Source organism: Scardinius erythrophthalmus (genome assembly GCF_964197995.2).
Source record: "Scardinius erythrophthalmus genome assembly, chromosome: 23".
NCBI lineage: Eukaryota > Metazoa > Chordata > Actinopteri > Cypriniformes > Leuciscidae > Scardinius > Scardinius erythrophthalmus.
In genome coordinates this window covers 6617427-6638769 of record NC_138243.1, presented here as the reverse complement: position 1 = coordinate 6638769, position 21343 = coordinate 6617427, and the positions used below count along the sequence as shown (strand labels likewise).

At 38.0% G+C, this 21343-nt stretch overlaps 1 protein-coding gene across 1 annotated transcript in view; it reads left to right on the top strand.

The window, feature by feature from the left end:
* Positions 1–21343, top strand: part of cntfr (ciliary neurotrophic factor receptor) — a 188935-nt gene that overhangs the window by 99303 nt on the left and 68289 nt on the right. The window contains exon 3 of the mRNA XM_081354183.1: positions 5014–5247. Coding sequence (XP_081210309.1) covers positions 5014–5247 — 234 coding nt within the window. The remainder of the gene's footprint in view (positions 1–5013; positions 5248–21343) is intronic.

Below are 21343 nucleotides of genomic sequence, written 5' to 3'. Positions count from 1 at the left end.
AGCAGAATAATATGACCAATGTTAAATAATGTTCTTATAGTTTCACATTGCATATAAACAGTATATATAGAATAACATGACCTGAATCTTGACCTGGAACAAAATGTTGTCCCCCTCTTATCAGTGGCCCTGTATGTATGTATTATAATATTCATTGTGGGCTGTTTATGCTTTGTTCTCAAAAAATGCATCCATTAAAGATCAATTTATGATCTTTGTATACAATTCAACTGGTGGGAGTAGAGCAGCGATTTTACATTGACTTTGAGCGTGGCTCCAGCAGTTGATCAACCATTGGCTTTGAAGATGGTTTGAGCAATAGTTCCTTCTCTAAAATTTGACTGGATGATCGTTCATTTTAGTTAGTATACTTAATATATACCCATTTAGGGGTTTTCGTAGGTCACAAGCTAAAGCGAAACTTGTGTTGGTCTTCAACTAGATAGTCTTTGAAGCATGTGGTGCATCACGGGAGGTCTGGGAGGAGAGAGAAAAGCAGGAACAGCGCCAGTGGCTAGGAGTAAGCAAGCATCCCCCCCTGACAAGTGTAAGAAAATAAACCAAGTAGCCAAACCCACATTCCCAATGTAGAGCGTCTAAGCCCAGGAGCCCAATGATGAAGCTGTCTGATCCATGTAGTATCAATCTGATACTTTTGTAATCCCATTGACCTTTGCAGACTATGGAGCATTTCATGACCTTTGTTTGTGTGAAAATCCCTCTGTGTTACAATATAATATCAGGGAGGGAAAACTTCCATATGCCGCAGTACTACCCAGCCCACCCGCAGCCTGGAGGCTTGAGTGTGATGAGTCCTTGTAAACTCTGGCAGCTCTGAAAGCATGCTGATGCCATGAAACCAAAGATGGAACGAAATATTCATGATTTGGAGGAATCAAATTGAAAATTTTAAGACTCAGGCAATGAAAGCCATTGACCTTTTTGAAAAATGGAGGTAATAAAAGTCTATTTTCAAGCGGGTTTATTCTGGTCAGTGATGGTTTGAAGCAGGTAAAGCTGGTTGGTGAAGTTTTGCTGGTTAAATTAGTTAAGACCCCTCTTGAGACAGCAGCATACCAGTATCCCAAACTCGACAACTGTTTTTAGTAGGGACTGTCCTGCATGAAGCTTTTGTTTGCACTGTGTACTTTCACAAAACAATATTCTGAGATACTGGGTTATAAATTGTAAGTTCCAATGTCTTTGTGAGAGTTTGAGAACAAAGGACACTCATTAACACAGACAGCTTCTGTTTTCCCAGCCAATTAACTGCTTTGTGATTTTGCCGCATATTTCAGGAGGACAGCTGTTCCTCATCTAGCCAGGAGTTGTAGTTGTCTGCCCGGTCCTCTATTGGCCAGTCTAGAATTCCCTCCACAAGCAACACTGCATATGTCCTGCTCATAAACCTTTAGCACTTCCATGTGGGTGTAAAGTCCCTCTCCTCTCATCTCTACATGACGCCTCCGCTAACCTCTGCAGCCAGTTTACATCTACATTATTAAGTGTCAGTTTGACAACTGCTTTAAACTTCAGCCATAGTTTCCCCTTCCATTCTATTGCTTATGGGACCTTCAAACTCATTGCCCTTGAAACTGCACGTTCACTTGCATGTATTGGAAACTGTTTGGCTTGTGTAGTTGGGTTTGTTTAAAGCAATATGTTTGGAGTTTTTGGAGGTTATTGTGGGTAGTGAAAGTTTAAGGGCAACTCCTGGAATCAAACTTGATGGTTTTTGGCACAAATTTTCTATCCTAAAGATAAAATGCGGTTATGGTGTAGCATTGAATTTCCAATTCTATGCCACCATGTGGCAAAATGAAGCAAACCTAAGATCTGATAAGGCTGTGAAAGAAGTACCTGCTAATTGCATAATGGGAATTAGGCATTCTGAGCTATCGAAAGGTAGCAGATATGAGGAATTGTTCTTGGGCTTTGTTGTGTCGTGCCAATGCGCCACCGTTCACTCGCCCTATCGCTGCCTTCCCGCAGCTTCAACAGATAAGCAGGCAGGAAACAAGAAATGGATTTATTTGATGCTCCGTAATAGCACGGTCTAGAAGAAGTGGGCAGACAAGTGAGAGGCAACCCCTTAATGAGAATCCTCAAAGGGAACAAGGCAGAGGGCAAAGCAATGACTCCCATACTAAAGATATTTAGAGAGGAGATATTTCCCAAGCTTGCACAACTGAGATTCCTCACAAAGCATCGTCTTCTGAGGGTTTCTCAAAAAACAGAGCTATAAAATGACCTTTTCAGAAGTTCAGCAGGAATTCAGGCATTTTACCCTCCTTGCAATACTTCTTTCTTTTTTTGAGATCTAACATATGTTTGAGAATGATAATCATGTTTGTTCAATGGACACAATTAAATCGGTTCAAAGAAATGATGTGTATGGGGGCAGTTGTATTGAATATAAAACATTATGAATGCATGCAATACATTACATTTTAATTGAAAGTGAAGAGAATATAATTACCCCTTTTAAAATTTGAAAAAAAAAAAAAAAAATCTATAGAATGGTAATCAGGATGATGAAATCAGCAGACATTCAAGTTACTGGGGAAATTCTAGACTGACGAAAGTGATGCCTAACTTATTCAAAAAGTTATTCTACTGCCACTCTGTAATTTTAAAATGATAGATGACATTATAAAGTGTTCTGTTTGGATTTAAAAGTGTGTTTTTTTTTTTTTTTTGGTTGCTCAGCAGACATCAAATGTACTTATCTGTAGGAAAAGTTTCCTTGTAGCAGCATTGGTGCTATTAAATATATTAATATAATATATTTACAATTTTGTCATTGCTTATAAGCTTATAAGTTATTAGCTGTAAAGATAGAAACATGTTTTCTCTAAGCAGGAAATTTGCAGTCAAATTTACGACTGAATGTCACGCTATCTACTGAACGAATCCTAATGGGCATGTCTGTGTTATAGCAAACAGTCCCTGCTGTCACCGTCCTCCTCTCTTGAACGCAACAGCCTTTCTCTTTTCATTCTTCTCAACACTGCTGCATCACAGGCTTTGACATCGGAGTAAATGTAAAATTCATGGATCTGGTTTGCCCAGAGCGTGTGGATTAAGCTACAGGGGTAGTTAGTCAGGTCAGTGGAAGAAAGAGAGATTGCTTTTTCCGACCCCTGTGCATTGTCGGAGTCACGACGTCGTAATGAAAGTCAAAGAGTAGCATTGATGTTTTCTCCGAGTTTTGTTTGTTTGCCTGTTTGTGTATTCTGAACCTTCTTTTTTCTTATGTTTCTTTCATTGTTGCAGCTGTCGCATGACGGCGGACATCTATAGGGCATTACTTGTGGTTGCGACATGAAGAAATTTATTTTCTTTTGATGTCAAAGCCCATAACAACATGCCTTAGGGTGTGAAAAAGATTTTGTAGAAAAACAACCACATCTTCCTTTCTTGTGAAAAGCATGGAAATGACCGTTAACTGATTTTAAGTAGAAAAATAAACAGACCTGCTATTTTCTCACCTCAGGCAAACCAAACACCAATTGTGTCCGATATTCTTAGCCAAAATACATTCATTCATAGATTTTTTTTTTTTTTTTTCTCTCACAATCTCATATAATCCAATGTGACAAACACAATCTTTCAAGAGACTCTCCTCACATTTTTTCGCACATGAACACAAACAACATGTCCTGTCTACCAGTGGAAAACACAACGGTCAAAGATTGCATGTGTAGATAGAAAGACAATGGAAATCAGCACAATAAAATACAAAAACATGATCTGTATTGGTCTTAAAACAGCCCGGTCTCACCCCAAAACGTCATGTACTGACGTGTCTTGACCATACGGCAACATACGACGAAAAGGGTACCCCTAAAACGTCCATATGAGACGAAGACATAAGCGCACCAGCAGCGCCTCGTAGCGGTACCCTAACGCATACCTAAACCTACCCATAACCCGAATCGTCACATATGGACGTTTTAGGGGTACCCTTTTCGTCGTATGTTGCCGTATGGTCAAAACCCGTCAGTACGTGACATTTTGGGGTGAGACTGTGTTACTTAAAAGCATGTTGTTTGATGAACCTTAAAATGTATTTAGGAGCATGTGTGCAAATAAAAAAGTCTGCAGGACCTTAAAAAATGTAAAAAGTTTAATGGTATTTAAGGTCATAAAAAGTCTTGGTAACACTTTACAATAAGGTTCACTAGTTAACAACATGAGTTAATGTATAACTTACATGAACTAAGTATGAGCAATCCATTTGTCACTGTATTTGTCAATCTTTGTTAACGTTAGTTAATAAAAATACAGCTGTTCGTTGTTAGTTCATGTTAGTTCACAGTGCATTAACTAATGTTAACAAGATTTTAATAAAGCATTAGTAAATGTTGAAATTAACATTAGCAAAGATTAATAAATGCTGTATACGTGCAGTTCATTATTAGTTCATGTTAATGTAGTTAACTTATGTTAACTAACGAATCATATTGTAAAGTGTTACCAAAGTCTTAAATATATTAAATGATATAAGAAATGTCTTAATTATAATTTTTAAGAGGTCTTAAATTTAGGGATGGAAAAACAGGAATGAAGATACAGTCTAATGTCATTATTAGACTTCAAAAGGCTAGGATTTTCTTTAAATTTGACACATTTCAAAGTAAAAATTCAGCACTGTTGCACATTATACAGATTAATTATGGCAATGTTTAGTTTGTGTTTATATTGTGATATGTTGTAGATGGTAGTAAGAGTGCATATTTGATCTCCCTCATCTTTTTAAATGAACAGCCTGCAACAGTAAAACATAGACATTTCAAAATAAGAGTCCTATTAGGAGTCCCCCATTAAGGTTTTTTCCCCTCATATTTTGATTATGCAATAAACCAATGTAAACTGAATATTGATACATTTCCCTTATAGTTATTTAACTTCAAAGTAGGAGCATGTGCTCCTTGGAAAAAGCAAATGTAAAGCCATTATGATGACCTCTGTTGCAGTCGTGATGACCTCATGATGATTCTGTTTCCCCAGGTGCCAGGATCCAGTATGAAAGGATAGGAAGTGATGTCACTATGCAATGCGGCTCTCTGGACAACGACGCTTCTGTAACGTGGAAGGTGAATGGCACGGATGTGAAGGCCCGTCGCCGAGAAGAAGGACCGCGGCTCATCCTGATGGAGGTGAACATGAGTAGCAACGGCTTATACAGCTGCTTCCAGAACCCCGACGGCCAGCGCCGCGACCAGATCAATCTCCGTGTCGGACGTAAGTAGTGACTGTTTATCCTGGTTTCTTCATCCTCATATTCACTACATCCTTCCCAGAACTTTGAATAACCCTGGACAGTGTTTACCCCGACTCTTCTTTTTGTAAACAAGCACTGCGGTCGTTTCTGCCACTTGCTAGCCGGTCATCTCATAAAGGCCAATAACCTCTTGTTTGGATCTCTCCACTGTGTATTTGAAGAGTCTAATTATTAACAACAAACGTCATTGTTTGACCCTGACCGCTCCTTGGTTCTCCTCCGGCCCCTGATCCCAAGCCTTGTCTTCTCCAGCAAGCAGCTGCTTCTATCTGTGTGGGAGTCACTGGGGTGCAAGTTTTACATCTTATCTATTTGTCGATGGGATTAAATTGTCGTACTGGATCTTATTTATGAGGATATACAACAAGATGTGAGAGAAGATAGTAAGCCTCGTCCAGATGTGCACAATACAACAGGGTCAGGGTAGGACTTCTGAGTGGCCCCCAAAAACCTATTCGGGCATTCAGTCACTCTAAGTTGTATATTAAATATCTCTATATCTGTATATTAAAGGGGTGGTTGATTATGATTTAACTTTTTTAACTTTAGTTAGTGAGTAATGTTGCTGTTTGAGCATAAACTACATCTGCAAAGTTATGATGCTCAAAGTTCAAAGCAAAGGAAGATATTTTCTTTTACAGAAATCGTTTTTTAAGGACTACAACAAACGGGTGGTAGGGACTACAATGAGCTTCTTCATGGGTTAGTGACATCTCTAACCCTAAAATGTACATAAACCCCGCCTCTGGGAACACCATTTATAGATTATCATGACAGAATATGCTAATCAATGACTAGAAGATGGTTAACTACACATCAGCTACATACGTAAATTCGTCAACTATCCATTCAGAAATGCCCTGTTGCAGTCTACATGTCACTTCTTCTTGAGTCTCTCCATCTTTGTCCGACTCCTGTTTGAACATAAAAGGCTAAAAGTTTTTGAAATGTTCAGTGCGTGTCTGTGAGGTAATCTGCTAACACACGAGCTCTTGAAGCTCCGCCCTCTGTGCCGGGAGCAGCAGCTCATTTGCATTTAAAGGGACACACAAAACCAGCGCGTTTTTGCTCACCCTCAAAAAGTGACAATTTTAACATGCTATAAAAAATATCTATGGGTTATTTTGAGATAAAACTTCACATACACACTCTGGGGACATCGGAGACTTATTTTACATCTTGTGAAAAGGGTATTATAGGACCCCTTTAAACATCAAATGTGTTCAGATAGGCTGTGCATGAACATTCAGAACAAACGTGGGTGACGTGTTAGACTTTGGTAGATTCTTGGTAGAATTGGTAGATTATTTTCCACAACTCCCATATAACCCCACAGCTAAATTATAAACTGTTATGCAGTAGCAAATGTGCAAAGCGCTGCAATCAATATGATGTGACGAGATGCTACCCGTAACGCCGCCTGACAGCAATTTCATTGACTAATCAAATTAGTCGAATGAAGAGGGGAAAAGTGGAGATGAGTCCTCTTATGAGAACATGATGAGGAATGCACTTCATCACCCGCCTCTGCATACTTCCACAGCCGCTGAAAATAACTGAACGAAATGTAAGCGACATCACGTGATTAATAAAAATATTAATAAGGAATTTAATTTTAAGCTTATAATTTCATTTTAATTTCATTGAGCACGATTGCGGTTTTTACTTGCCAAAAACTATGGCAAGTTTTTACTTTATTTCCATTTATTCTGTCTGTCTCTGCAAGAAGAAAGTGTGAACTAAATCTCGATTGTTTCTCCTAAGATAAAATGGAGAGCAAATTAAGACTTATCTTAAAGGGATAGCTTACTCACATGCCGTTCCAAACCTGTATCACTTTCAAACGAGTTTGGAAAGAAACAATGGTGAGTAAATGATGACAGAACTTACAATTTGGCGTAAACCATCCCTTTAAGACATTAATCACACATGTCTCCGCTGTTTACTTCTGGTACCGTACTAACATCTGTTCCAGGTGATCTAAACACAAGTGTAGCCGAGACAGATTGCCGTTTCCACCTGGTAGTAACATCTTAAATGTGTCTCATGTGATCAGATCTCATAACCACATACTCCAACTACTACGTCAGTGTGTTACTGCATTGTTGATAAAGCAAAAACTGTTAAAAAGTCAGCACATTGTGACACACCACATTTTGAGTGGGCTACAGGGTGTTTTCTGTTTAGCAGATGCCGTTAATTTAAACAAGCAAAGGTGTAAACAATATGTCATTGTGTGGCTTTGCTTCGCAAAAACAGATTGTGAGCTTATGTCTGGTGGGCTAGTGACCGTGTGGTCGCGCTTCCTCTCTCACAGCGGCTGGGTCATGGGCAAGACGGCTCAGCTAACAAGATAAGTTCTGCAGCTAAGTGTCTGAATGAGAATGGCATGGTCCCAATCCCACAGGCAGGGAGAGGCTTCCTCCGCAAGTACGTCAAACACTCTGCCTATCTGTGGCAGGAGCGCTTGCCAGGAATTAGAGGGGAAGAATTGGGTCTGGCCATTTACAAGGATTCCTTCAGCTCCTCTAAACAGTCTTTAGTGGTCTGCCATAACCAAAACAGTTTGTAGGTCAACTTTCACTGAGAAACCATAGGAAATAAGTTATGATTTCCTTGATAATTACGCTGGTTTTGTTTGTGAGCGGATGGTTCAAGATAGCTACTGCTTTTAATTTTTTTTTTAATCTCTTTCTTCACCATTGTGCTAGGGATCCCTGCCTACAGTTGAATCCTCATTGTTACAATGTATATTAAATAGTAATATGTTCTTATTGTCTGTTATTGTTGCACTGCACAGCATTTCTGCTTTCAGTGTGGGCCTGTAGCTGGAAACAAGAAATTATATATATAAAAAAAAAGAAAGACAAGGAGTGAAATCAGTAAACATCACAAACTTGATGTGATATCATCCACACAAGCACCATGGCTCAACGTCTCAAGCGCATTAACATCAATTATTGTCCACGACTCTGAATAGTCTTTGTGGGCCATCTCTTCTTACCCACTAGTAGCCTACCAGATCACCGAAACATCAGGATGCACTTGGCCGAAAAACCAAAAATAAATTATAAATGAATAATCAAGTAATTAATTGAACTTATTTAATAATAAACTCTCCAATAGCTAAAACTGAGTTGTACAAATATTTAAATTGCACATAAGGGAGTTTTTATATCATATTTTTAATAACAGAATTGTTTCTACTCAATTTTTATGGTGAAATAAACTGTAATAACTTGTTTTCCATGACATATTTATTCAAACACATTAAATAATGAAGACATCACTAACAGGTTAAGTCAAAATATAATGAATAGAGGACTCTGTTACATATATTTACATATATGTGCATATATTTAGCAAAATGCTCTTCTCTGGAGGTATATTCTTCTAACTAATGAGTTTATGGAGATTATAGCTTTCTTGAGGTAAATGGAACGTTAAGTGACATTGTATAGCCTACAAGCCGATTACATGAGAACAGGATTCATTTCAGAAAGTTGTAATGTATCTTTTAATATACCTTCTGGTGTTCACCTATGTTTATTTTGTGCTGTAACTAGTAGTAAAGAGGAGATGAGATGATCGGTTCACGTGCACTTGATCCACGGTGCCGCTTGAATTGAGGCGCTACAGGTGCTTTTTTTATGAAACAAACCCACATTGAAGTGTTGATAAAAAAAGATTATATTAAGCTAGAATAACAGTTTTTTTGTTGCTTTTTTGTTCTCTGTTTTTTTTCTTTTGATATATTGTATGTTCAGATATCCATGCAACGAAATATTCTGGGGGCCATGAAAATGTTGTGAAAATGATCAAAAATGCTGGCGCTGACTGGCAACTAAAAAAAAAAAAAAAATGATGGTGGGGAAAGAGTTAAAGAGCACACCAAAACTGCAGACAGTTTCAGTTAATTTTGTAAAAGTAAAGAATCTTCAAGAATTCAAGTACCTTTAACAAGATCCACAACTTGATGTCTTTTTTACATAATGTGCTAGATTGTGTAATGTGTAATGATATAAATTGTGTAATGACTGAGTATATGAAACCCCATGATTTTGGAATAAATAATAAGCTCATCTATCATACTTTCATAAAGCTGTCTTGAAACACTCAGTATGATTAATACAGTCCTCTGTAGCATTATTGGTTGGCAGGAAATATGATGCATAAGCATAGCAAAGTTACTAAACTAATACTAAACTTTTGTGAGCGTGTTTGCTACTTAAATTTGGTCTTTCATTTGCTCCTTCTGAAAGTTGTCTAACCCAAATGTCTTACATTCACCAAATGTATCCATGAATTGAAATCACTGGTAGGTCAAATCCAACAGTTTGCCATTGCACAAAAAACTAATGACTACCAACCAAGACATTTTCTACAAAAAAAAAAAAAAAAAAACTGTGTTGGCCTTCACTGAAGCATAAAATAACACCTAAAGTAATGCCAGCCTAATGAGCATTTTCGTAAAAAGTATAAGGGCATAAAAAACATATTCACCAGAAAGTAACCTCTTGTAAAGTTCAATACTTGCATCATCTTTTTCCCTGCTGTTGATTTTCTGTTGCTTGTGTTCCGTCTCCATTTAGCTGTAAGAAACAAGAGAAAGCCATTAAAGTGGCATGTTTTGTCTGCCCTGGGAAAAAGCTGCTTTCCTGCAGGATAAAGTGCTGGGTCTACAGTAAGCAACGCTGAGGGTTCAGGCAGGACCACAAAGTATGCGAGGGTAAGCGAGCTGTGCCGTTGTCAGAGATAGCATGCTCGTGATGGGCTGCTTTGCGGTGGTTGTCAGGGAGGAGGTTTGAGAGAAGACACACTGTATGTCGAGGTCATCTCTTCTTTGCTTGAGTGCTCACAATGCCGTAACTATTAAACTTTTATTATCTTACTGCAAGCAGAGGCACACAAAAGCACTAGTTCCCACAATGCTTGTGTGGCGTGAAACCTGGGGAAGATAACAAGGGATCATCAAAAAGTGATAAGAAGTTATTTTCTGGAAATCCAAAGATAATTTTCATTCATTCGCCCTTGTGCCATTGCAAACCTGTCTTTCTTCCATGAAACACAAACAGGGATATTTTGAAGAACATCTCATTTGGTATTTCCATACAATGAAAGCATATTGTGTCTCTTAAATGAAAGTCAAAGAAACACAATTAAGGCGCATTCATGTCAAAGACAATAACTGTAATAACCATGATTATAAAGTTTGATTAATTGTTCTGATCCCATGAAAGTAGCGAAGTCCACACACAGCTATAACGAAAACCGCACAGAGGAACGATATCACATTCAGGGGTGCGTTTCCCGAAAGCATCGTTGGCCAACTATGGTCGCAAGTTCATCGCAATGTCCATTGAACTCTATTGGTAACGACGGAACTTGCGACCATAGTTGGCCAACGATGCTTTCGGGAAACGCACCCCAGAGCGATGTTTTTCCAGCTGAGGAACGAAAAAAACAATGACAGCCAATCAGAATCCACAAGACATTTTAAAGAACGTGAGAATTTAAAGTGGCAGACGACAAAACTTGAAATGTTATTGTACATTGATGTGGATGATAATATAGTTATCAATATAGTTAAATTTTGTGGTTTTTACGATAGAATAGCATGCAAATGCAGCATTTTAATATCCTAAAGAGCACATTGCAAAACTATTGTGCCACAATTCATGCATTTCAAAGATGTGAAAACCAAATGCCTGGCTAACCTTATATTTTCCAAATAATCAAAGTAGTTCCATACCCAGTTTGAATTACTCTCATGCTTGCATATTTGTGCTCAACTAAAATTTCGACTATTAGGCAGATTCTGTGTCATTAGCAAAACATGAAAAATGACTTTCCTCTTCCCCCTAAGGGACAGGAAAAGAAAATTGCTTTCAACTACACACCCCCATTAAAAGTCTGAATTACTGTACCATGTTCTGATCATTGCTTTGGCCAAAAAAGTTTTTGGTCAATTTCTTTAAGAGTTCTTATTTGTATTTTGTTAAGGCTGAACTCCTTTTCCCTGCCAGCTTTATTGTATGTGATTGATATTTTGTTTACCATTGGCATCCTCTGGGATTGTGGAGAACGGGTCAGCCAAATGTAGAATACAGTAATTACATCAGAGCGGGAGAGAAAAGCTCTGCGAGACAAACCTAGACGAGACTCACCAGCATGAGAGGCAAACATTTGCTTCTGTTTTTAATGGTTTTGCAATCCTAGACTTCCCCCTGCAGAACGTCCTCAATAAAAAGAAAAACAACCTATTTTGACTATAAGTTGTGTAAATTGCGCATCATAATGTGAAAGAAAACTTGGTAACACTTTATTTTGATGGTCCCTTCTGAACTTGCTGTTGACTATAAGTAACTTTCTACATGTCAACTAACTCTGATTAGACTATTAGTAGACTGTCTGCTTAATATCTGCTAACTCTTTGTTTTGACATTATACTGACTACAAGTATCTTTGAAACTGCATGTCAACTTATTCTAACTCGAACCCTACCAGTCTACTGATACTCTACTAACACTCTACTCTAATGAGAGTTAGTCGACATGTAGGTGCAATGTTACTTATAGTCAACAGAATGTGTTAAAGGGACCATCAAAATAAAGTGAACCAAAAACGTATATTATTAAAAAAATATTTTTACAGAAGACAAATATTTTAACAGTTTGAATTTGCTAAATTATGTATACGTGTTATTTTTTGTTGCTATGATCCTACAAAAAAAAAATAAGTTTCTGGATACGTGGAGCACATTTCATTATCAGAATTGCTGCTGAAATTGTCCATGCTGATCAATTATCCAGGGCTTTACATTAAGCAGAAGTGAGAGGAAAAGGAAAGAGAATTATAGAGATGTGATGTGCTGAAGTTCTCTGCAGCAGATTTATGCCGTTTAGCAGCTTTTCTCATCCTTTGGGAGGAAGGATTGCTGAACTTTAGCTGTAATTTACAAGCTTCTTTCTCCAGGATTTCCTCTCTAATCAAATTTTCCCCATTCTTTCCATACTGTCTGCATGTTCTCAAGAGAAAGACAGATGCAGGAAGAAAAGGGAAAAAGAAAGAGAACATATTGCTAAATACTTACCCGTTCCGTATCGTTATATTTTAGCAAAGCTTTTCCATGTTATTCAGTGGGAATATGGTTACTGTCAAACATATTTTCAAACCTAAGATGGATGTGGGTCTGAAAAGCAAGAAAATCAATAAGTAATTTACATTTTTTTTTTTGTGGTTCATTTCCTCAGTCATAACCTTATTCCCTAGTAACATAAAAGCGTCGTTATTTATAGCTGAAGTAGACAATGTCAATACAGGCCGTGGCATCTGAAGATTTCTGGATACCTTGGAATTGGAGTTGTGATTGTACTGGGGAATTGTGGTAGTGAGAAGATTAATAGAATAATGCATTGTAGAAAATGTAGCAGAAAAGCTAGTGTAAAATGAAACAAAAAGAAATCGACAACCATCTGCAAAACCTCCACCAAAAACATCTGCATCCACTCAGACCATCAGAATGTTTTCAGGACAGGCTCGAAAACAGTAGCTGAGCTTTAAACATTACATAACACACCCCGTGTGCCACCAAGATGAACCATGTCAGATTAGCAACTGCTTTAAGAGGGTCTGTACATTCTTAACAGAGAAACATCGGCTCCAATGGACTTATGCCCTCTTTTTTCTTCAAACAAACAACAAGAACTCAGCCCCTCATAACCCACGCATAAGTACCCAGGCTAGATGAAAGAAAACAAAGATGACAAAACACAAGAGCTTCTTTCGGATGAGCCTGTTTTATTGCAGAATAACACATCACTATTGATCTTGGCTCGATTGGAATCCTAAAAGGTGGGCGCTCGCTTTTTTCCATCCACTGGCATCAACATGGAGCGTGTCCCACATTGAGTGAGCTCATCACGCTGAAAACCTGGTGAAGCTGTTTATCTGTGAAGGCTTAACTTCAAAAGACAGCCCACACACATGCATGCAAACACACTCAGGTTGGGGTTCTGTATGTGTGTGTGTGTGTTTATACTGTATTTAGTGGAAGGTTCAGATTCCTCAAGCACCTGTCGCAGCTGAACATCTAGGAAATGCAAATAAACATACTACAGCAAATCCAAAGCTGATGACGTTATTATTATTATTTTTTTATTACTATATGACATTTCCAGTACAGATTTTTGGGGATTCTGTCTTGAATCAAAACTATTTCATTTCCTAAAGGCATTAACTTTTTTATTTGTTTAGTGCTTTTCAAAAGACTTTTCAGTCAGCTTCACGGGTAACAGACCCTTACAATTTCCCCAGTGAGCAAGCCAAAGATGAAAACCAAGCCAAAAAACATATTACTACCTAGCAAACATAAACTTACCAACCCATCCAATAACTCCTATGTACCCACCTTTTTATCTATCAACTGACCCACCTAGTGTGCCTACCCTGCATAAAACAAAGCTTATTCCCCCACCACCTACCCTACCTGCCAACATACCTACCCTACACATAAGGGGCTTTCACACCGGGTAGTTCTAGGAACTAGCCACCAGGGTGGTTTCCCGATAACTAATTGTTCCCTTAGGAACATTTTCCTGGTTGCATTCGCACTGCCAGTAGGAACTCTGAAGTGAAGTAGGCCGCGCTTGTTGTTGTGACTTTTATTTTGATGGCGCGGCGGACCTTTATTTTGATGCCGCTGAGAACGCCAGAGCCTGAGCTCCCAGTGCTCGCATTCTCCGTGTTCATTAGTTAAGATCTATCTAACAGTCCTGTCTTAATACGTTATTAGATAGAACTGTTATGCATAGAAAGTAGACAGTAATGAAAAGTTATTAGCGTATGCCGTGTGGTTGATGTCCAGTGTTGCTAGCCGAGCAGAAATACATAATCGTGTTTGGCTTGGTCCCCTCAAAGCTGAGTTGGATTTTCTCCTCAGTGTGAAGGTTAAGAGGCCCATCTATCACTGTTTTCCATGTTCGTAGAGTTTGTCTGTGTGTTTACACAGCTTTTTAAAAAAAATGGCGGATGCTAGTGTTTCACGTGCGTTTGGACGATCAGCGAACACTAACGTCACTGTAGTTCCTATAGCGCAGGTTTAGCCCCGACTCTGAAATAGGAGCTGAATTAGTTCCCCCAAAAGGAGTTCCTAGAATGAAAATCGTTCCTAGTTCCTGCGGTGCGAACACAACAAAAAACGGGTACTCCTGTCAATGATTCTAGGAACTATGAAAAGGTTCCTCCGGGGCGAAAGCCCCTATACACATACCCTACCCACTGACCTACCTTCCTGCTTCACACAAACCCCACCCACTAAATAAACTACCTGTTCTACCCCCTCTTACTTTCTACCCACCCTATCCACTCACCCAAATATAAACCTTACATAGCCTAACCTAATCTAATCCCCCACCCATACACCCACCTACCCTGCCTGCCAATCTACATATCCTGCACACACACTGAACCTAATCTAACTTCCACCCATGCACGTTTACCTACCCTACCCACTGAACTACCTACTCCACATAAAAGCACCCACCTACCTCTCTGCCCTATACTGCCCATCTACCCTACCCCTCTCCCACATTTTCCTTTTCTAACCCAACAATCTAACCTACCTACCAAAAGTTAACAATCCACCTATTAACTGACATACCCTATTGTACTGAATGCACTAACCGTCCTACCTAACATCTTATCAACTTAATGGCTCCACCCACCAAACTTCCTTACCAACTCCTCACAAAAATGGAAACATTATTTGTTCCACAATTGAAAAAGGCAGTTGTACAATTGCGGCTTATTCAGCCACAACGAATGGGCACAGGATAACCTTTCTTACACCCAACAGAGCCTTGAGCCAAATGTAACCACTTTGCACAAAAAGATGGCTGGCAGCCCCGTGTTTGATAATGCTTACATTGATCGCTTGTTTACAATAGCATTTTGTCAAGTAATAAGGTCAACCAATGCATTGTTTGAAAGATATGAGACTGCAAATTTGTCGTAGTCCAAGCAGCATACAATCGATAACTTTGTGACAGTTTTGTCTTACCTTTATTCTGTTGTGGGAATGTAATGTCTGCTAGAATAATGGTGACATTGACCTTTTTTTCCTTGGAAAAGTCCAGTATACATTGTCCAAAGTAAGGTCCTGACTCTCTGTGGTCATTAAAAATACCAGGATGCCCTTCAAAAAAATAGTAGGGATTTAACCCTGGCATCCTGGCCAAATTTGCCCATTGGCCTCTGTTCATCTTCATGGTCTCCTAATCATCCCCATATATATATATATATATATATATATATATATATATATATATATATATATATATATATATATATATACTGATTGGCTTCATCACTCTGTCTCCTCTCAACCAATAAGCTGGTGTGTGTTGGGCGTTCTGGCACAATATGGCTGCCATTGCATCATCATCCAGGTGGATGCTGCACATTGGTGGTGCTTGAGGAGATTCCCCCCTTCCATATGTAAAGCACTTTGAGTGCAGAGAAAAGCTCTATATAAATGTAACAAATTGTTATTATTAATACCATTATTATTATTATTATTATTATTATTAAATATTTATCCAAATACAAGCAAACTGATATAAAACTCTATAAAACTTCCATTGTTTACATCCTGAAATTTGCTAATCACAAGGGCGTAGTCCTGTTTATTCGATAGATTCTACCACACTATTCAATGAAATATAACTTATCAATGTATTTAGTAGAGTGTCTGGAATGGAATGAGAACAGCCCAGATTTCTGATGAAAACTGGCCACATAATTTGAAGAAAAGAGTGAAAGAGGACAGGCACTTTTGGTGACGTTTGATTATGCATAGGCAAATATCTGATTATGATTATGCAATATCAAATATCTAATGGAAAAGTACTGTGATGTCATCTAACATGTAGCCTATGCAAAAATATATACGCCCAGTGCGGATTTGCTTATTCTTAAATAAGTGATAAATTCCTTACAAACATAACTTAAACACCCTTTCATTATTCACCCACCTCTATCATGATCATATATTCTATAAGACTGTCTCTTGTCAACATTTTTGCTCTGATTAATTAACAATTTCAGAAAGATTCTGAGCAAAAGCCACCTGCTTGCATCTAAATTGACAACAGAATGCGGCTTCCCAGAGGAAACATCTCATTCTGAGCAAGGTGTAAGTGCCAGCACTCATTTCCTGTTTCCTGCAGTATGGCACATGCCTTGGGTGTGCCCTCTGCTCAGACTGGGAATTAAACAGCAGTAAAGTGTGTGCAGAGTAAGTTTGATTATAAGATATGGAAGGTCTAACAACTCCCACGCTGTGAAACACTCTTGAAATTCTTTTGAAGTTCAACAAGATAAAAGCAAGCTGTGAGAACTGTTTTCTCTGTGTAGCACTTTCTGTTTTTAAAAATCTTTAAAGACTCCATGAAATGTCTCAGTTGAACAATGGGTCAATAAACAATGAGTATATATATTTTTTTACTGTTATAATCTATTACAACCATTTGAGGCGGGTCATTTAGAAGAACAACAGTCTTTTAAACATAGCCAATAGATGCTCTTGTTTACATCATAGTCGTGAACCATGATTTGCTGCTAGCTATAGTTAATTGGAGGCAAGTGGCATTAGGAGGAGGGGCAATCTCATTCTTGAAGGCATTTTATTGGACAGAAACTTGAATATGCCCTTGAGTGATTAGTTAAATCATCAGTATTGTTTTGTATCTGTATACTAGCTTATAGATGACTTCAGAGCTAACAGACAGTCCAAAGGTTCTCTGTAAAATAGTTCCAAAATGGATTTCCCTTTCATTGAATATGGAGTACAGCTGGATTAAATGATGAATAATTAAATTATTCAAGCTGCCCACCAATAAAAAAAACATACAGGTGTAGCGGCTAAGGCTCTTAGTGTTATTGCGTTTCCAAAAGGAAAAATGATTTCAGAGCATTTCCACTGGGAATATCTCTCGTCTCACCTTACTGCTTCATCAGAGATGGAATAATGGAACGCTGTGTCACACTCTAGCGACTCACTATACAAGACCTCATTCACACACAAAAGATTAATCATGTGCTGAATACTAAACCGTTTAACAAATATAGTCTCTACAAATCCTAAATCTGGATTTAGACCATTTCCAAGGGCCATCGTCGTAATCATAACCTAGTAGTCATTACACTAGTTCTCTCTATCAATTTGAATGCCGTTTGAGCCTTGAGTTTAAGAGGGCGTGATTTTCATTCCAATAAAAGGGGCCTTCATTTAGAGATGAAAAATAAACAGTGTTCATTATGATTAGGATCTTAGCCAAGTGTATAAATAATGTAGGAATAATGCTGTACGGTCTATCTCTACTCCCCCTAGAGGTCTTTCACCTCATATAATGAGGGCAGTGCTGCGCCCATACTGTGAATTATTAAAACCCAGAGCAATTACAAAAATTACACTACATGCAGTAGAAATGCTATTAGCTGTATTGGCACTGGCTTCCTCTGATTGTGTTTGAAATGTGCCAAGGTTGAGCAATTTCTGCACTTAAATTGGCTCGCCAGTTAACTTTTGATTTCTTTTATTCAGGAATTCAGGAATTATTCTTGTTCAATAAACTGCATTTTGCACACCCTCGGTTCTTGTTAATCAGGTCATATGAGGATCTCTGTAGGAGGTATATGTCTAGGTAGGTTGTCTAGGTAGGTTTGGAACAGTGCAATTCCTGAATCTATGCACACATTTAAGTGCAAGAAGAGGTCAACTTGATTTTGTCCCAATGGTTGCCATTTTCCTATGTCAAGACTTCCATGCTCAGCAGCTAGATTTGCACATTCTGTGGTTTGACCTAACAGGTCTGTGTTAGTGTGTTGGAGTTAGATTTCCAATGAAAATCTTGGTAGAGGGTTGCAAAACGAGGAAAGAATGTGTCTCTAATTTGTGTACAGTAACGGCATAAGGTTAGAGTTCCCTCTCTTCTGACACACAAACATACACAAGCTCACTGTATATGGTTACGGAAAGCTTTAACGCAATACTGGCCATTTTGATGAGTTGCTTTCGACTTGATGCCCAAAATGAGGGCTCGGAATTGGTCAAGCTCTTAAAACGCAAAGTTCAAGACACCCTCTTCAACTTTTTAAGAGAATTACCCCAACATCCCACTCTGTAGTTAACCTCCTTCAGCTTGTTATTTTTCATGCTAAACGCCAGTATGCAGCTCAGAACAAGCAGTAATAAGTAGTTAGACGTTTCCTGAGTCTGTCTGGCTCCATGTGATCCAACCTCATAAACCAGCATGGAAGTCAAATCAGGTCCGGATGAAAGATGATAAACGCAGAGCCAACATGTAAGTGATCTATCTGAAATCTCGTCGTATCCACAGAGCGCGTGCAGAAGTCCACCACGTTACAAGAGCAAGACTGCTTATTTTCAGAGCAGAGCAGCTGAACTATTGTTATTTTTAAGGCATTCCATTATGTTACATAATTTTCACAATCATAATCATTAAAACAAAGGCTGCCAATTGATCCGTTAATCAACTTAACTGCTTATCAATTAGCAGGTAATTAAAAAAGCATTATTTGTGGCAGACAAAAACATTGAATAGACATTACAAAACATAGCTTAGAAATCTATACATCGTTATTTCTTCATTTAACATCAGCCTATCACTGGCCTGCAGTCCACAGCCATCCATTTTGCCACATGTATATAGTTCAACATTGAAAAACGTGTTTTGAGACACTTTTGTCCCCGTTCCGGATTCTACAGACATGACTAATTATATTAAAGCTTTATCGCTTTTCTAACTAATCACACTTCATTAATTCTACCCTGTTTTACAGCCCTATTTAATCTGTCTTAAACATCCAGGTTATAAAATGCTCAAACAAACTCTTTATTTAAAAATCACTGGACTACATAAACAGAAGAGAAGGATACCATCACGTCAGCTCGGACAAGCATACTATGTGGACAGCTTGGTAGTCATGTGACTTCTACTTGTGTGCAGATCATGTGACTTACGTGTATATTTGTCAGAGTTACTTGAAGATGGTGTTTGGATGAAAACAGAAACGTCTTGTCTTTTCTTTTTAATGTAGTCCAGTGATTTGTTTGAACTGCCCTATTTAAGCATTTTATGTTGACAAAATGTGGTTTGGAATGTTTAAATGAAGGAAAATTTGGCCAAAAAAATGAAAAGAAATATGATCCTGATCATCCATCCAATGTTTTTTTTTTTTTTTACAATATAGCTAGAGTTTTTGTGCTTTGAAAGAAATCACACTTTGTCTAAATGTTTTGCATAAAAAAGCTTTGGAAAACTGAAAAAAAAAAAACTTTACAAGGTTTTATAGTCTCTCATGTGTGCACCTCCAACACTAGCAGACTCTGCTCTGTGATATTCACAAGTGATTCAGTTGGAGATTTGATTAATTGCCGTCAATAAATCCATCAATGCATGCCTGTGCGCTTAAGTTCAGTATATGCAAGTAAAGCACACACAGTGACTGTGAGAGTTTGTGTGTGTGTGCTTTAATTACTCTAGATTCGGGCTGTATTTTGATACAGCTAACTGTAAATTAGATCTACGAGGTTACAAGGGATACAAATTGGCTCAGTCTAAACAAACAGAGCTGGCAGGTTTGATTGGCAGCCGAGAACATAATTATGTGAAAGAGAAAAAACAGAAGAGCAATCGGCTGTCCTCTGCACACGAGCAATTCAATTAGTGGCCTTGTAACCAGAAGACAATCCTAGAGTGTGAAGCCGTGAATGAATATTCATTATGTGAAAGTTCATTACGAAGACAATTATGAGGCAAGGACCTTGAAATAGAGTCTCTGTTTACCCGAATGATCAAATATACTGTATTGAGGGGGGTGGAAATCATCTTAGTTTAAGTAAAAGCAAGTTTTGTTTACTTATTACACCACAAAAATAAAATTGTAAAATGAGCATCTGTTTTGAATGCATGAGAACGGAACGTGTCACACGTTTCAATATTGACGGAAAGAGTAATTGGTGAGACTGACCAGTCAATGCAATGCTGTCGCCACTTGAAGACAATTTAGAAAGTCACTCAAATCGAATGGAAGTTCACTGAGATTTTATCGCAATTTGCTTCGATTGCCCCCTGTTTGATCCTAATTTAGTTTTGCAGTTTCAAGGAGTTCTGTAACTGCACTCTTAGATGAAGCTTGACTTCATTTTACAGTGTACAAGCTAAGGTTTGGCATGTTAAGTAAATGACAAGTTTAGAAATAAAAGATTGAAGGAGTTTTACAGACTATAAAGATGTAATTACAAGGCAGTGAATATGAAAGAGTTGTATTGTTTTAATACTATTATATTTGAAGTTTTGTGTTGTATTGAGTATTCTGCTGGCAAAGAATAGAACATAACTCATACTTGTGTTGTATGAAAAAAAAAGTTTCACAGAAGAAAGAAAATAACGCGCACTGAACGACACAAGGATGAGTGTTGACAGATTTTTCCATCCTGCATGAAATTTAGAAGGAAATTATGAAGGCTTGCTGCCACAGAATAAAAGATAAAAAAGGTAATTGCGACTTTTTATCTTACAAGTCTGACTTCTTTTTCTCACAATTGTGAGTTTACATTAGAATTGCTTGATATAAAGTCGCAATTGTGTGTAATAAAGTCAGGATTGTGGGAACTTGTTTATTTATTTGGGCATATTTATATATTGCAATTCTGATTTTCTAACACAATTGGGAGATATAAAGTCTTTTTTCCTTAGAATTGGACTTTATAACTCGCAGTTGTGACTTTGTATCTCTCGCAATTCTGAATTGCAAGATATAAAGTCAGAATTGCGTGATATAAAGTAAACTCGCAATTGTGAGATAAAAACTCGCAATCATCTTTTAAAATGTTTTATTCTGTGGCGGAAACAAGCTTCCATAGGAAATTTAAAATATACATATGTTTTTTATTCTTACAACACGCATACGGTTCCACAGTAGAAAGCCAGAAAAGCACGTGTCTGCTTAGATGTGATTTACTTTTGAAGC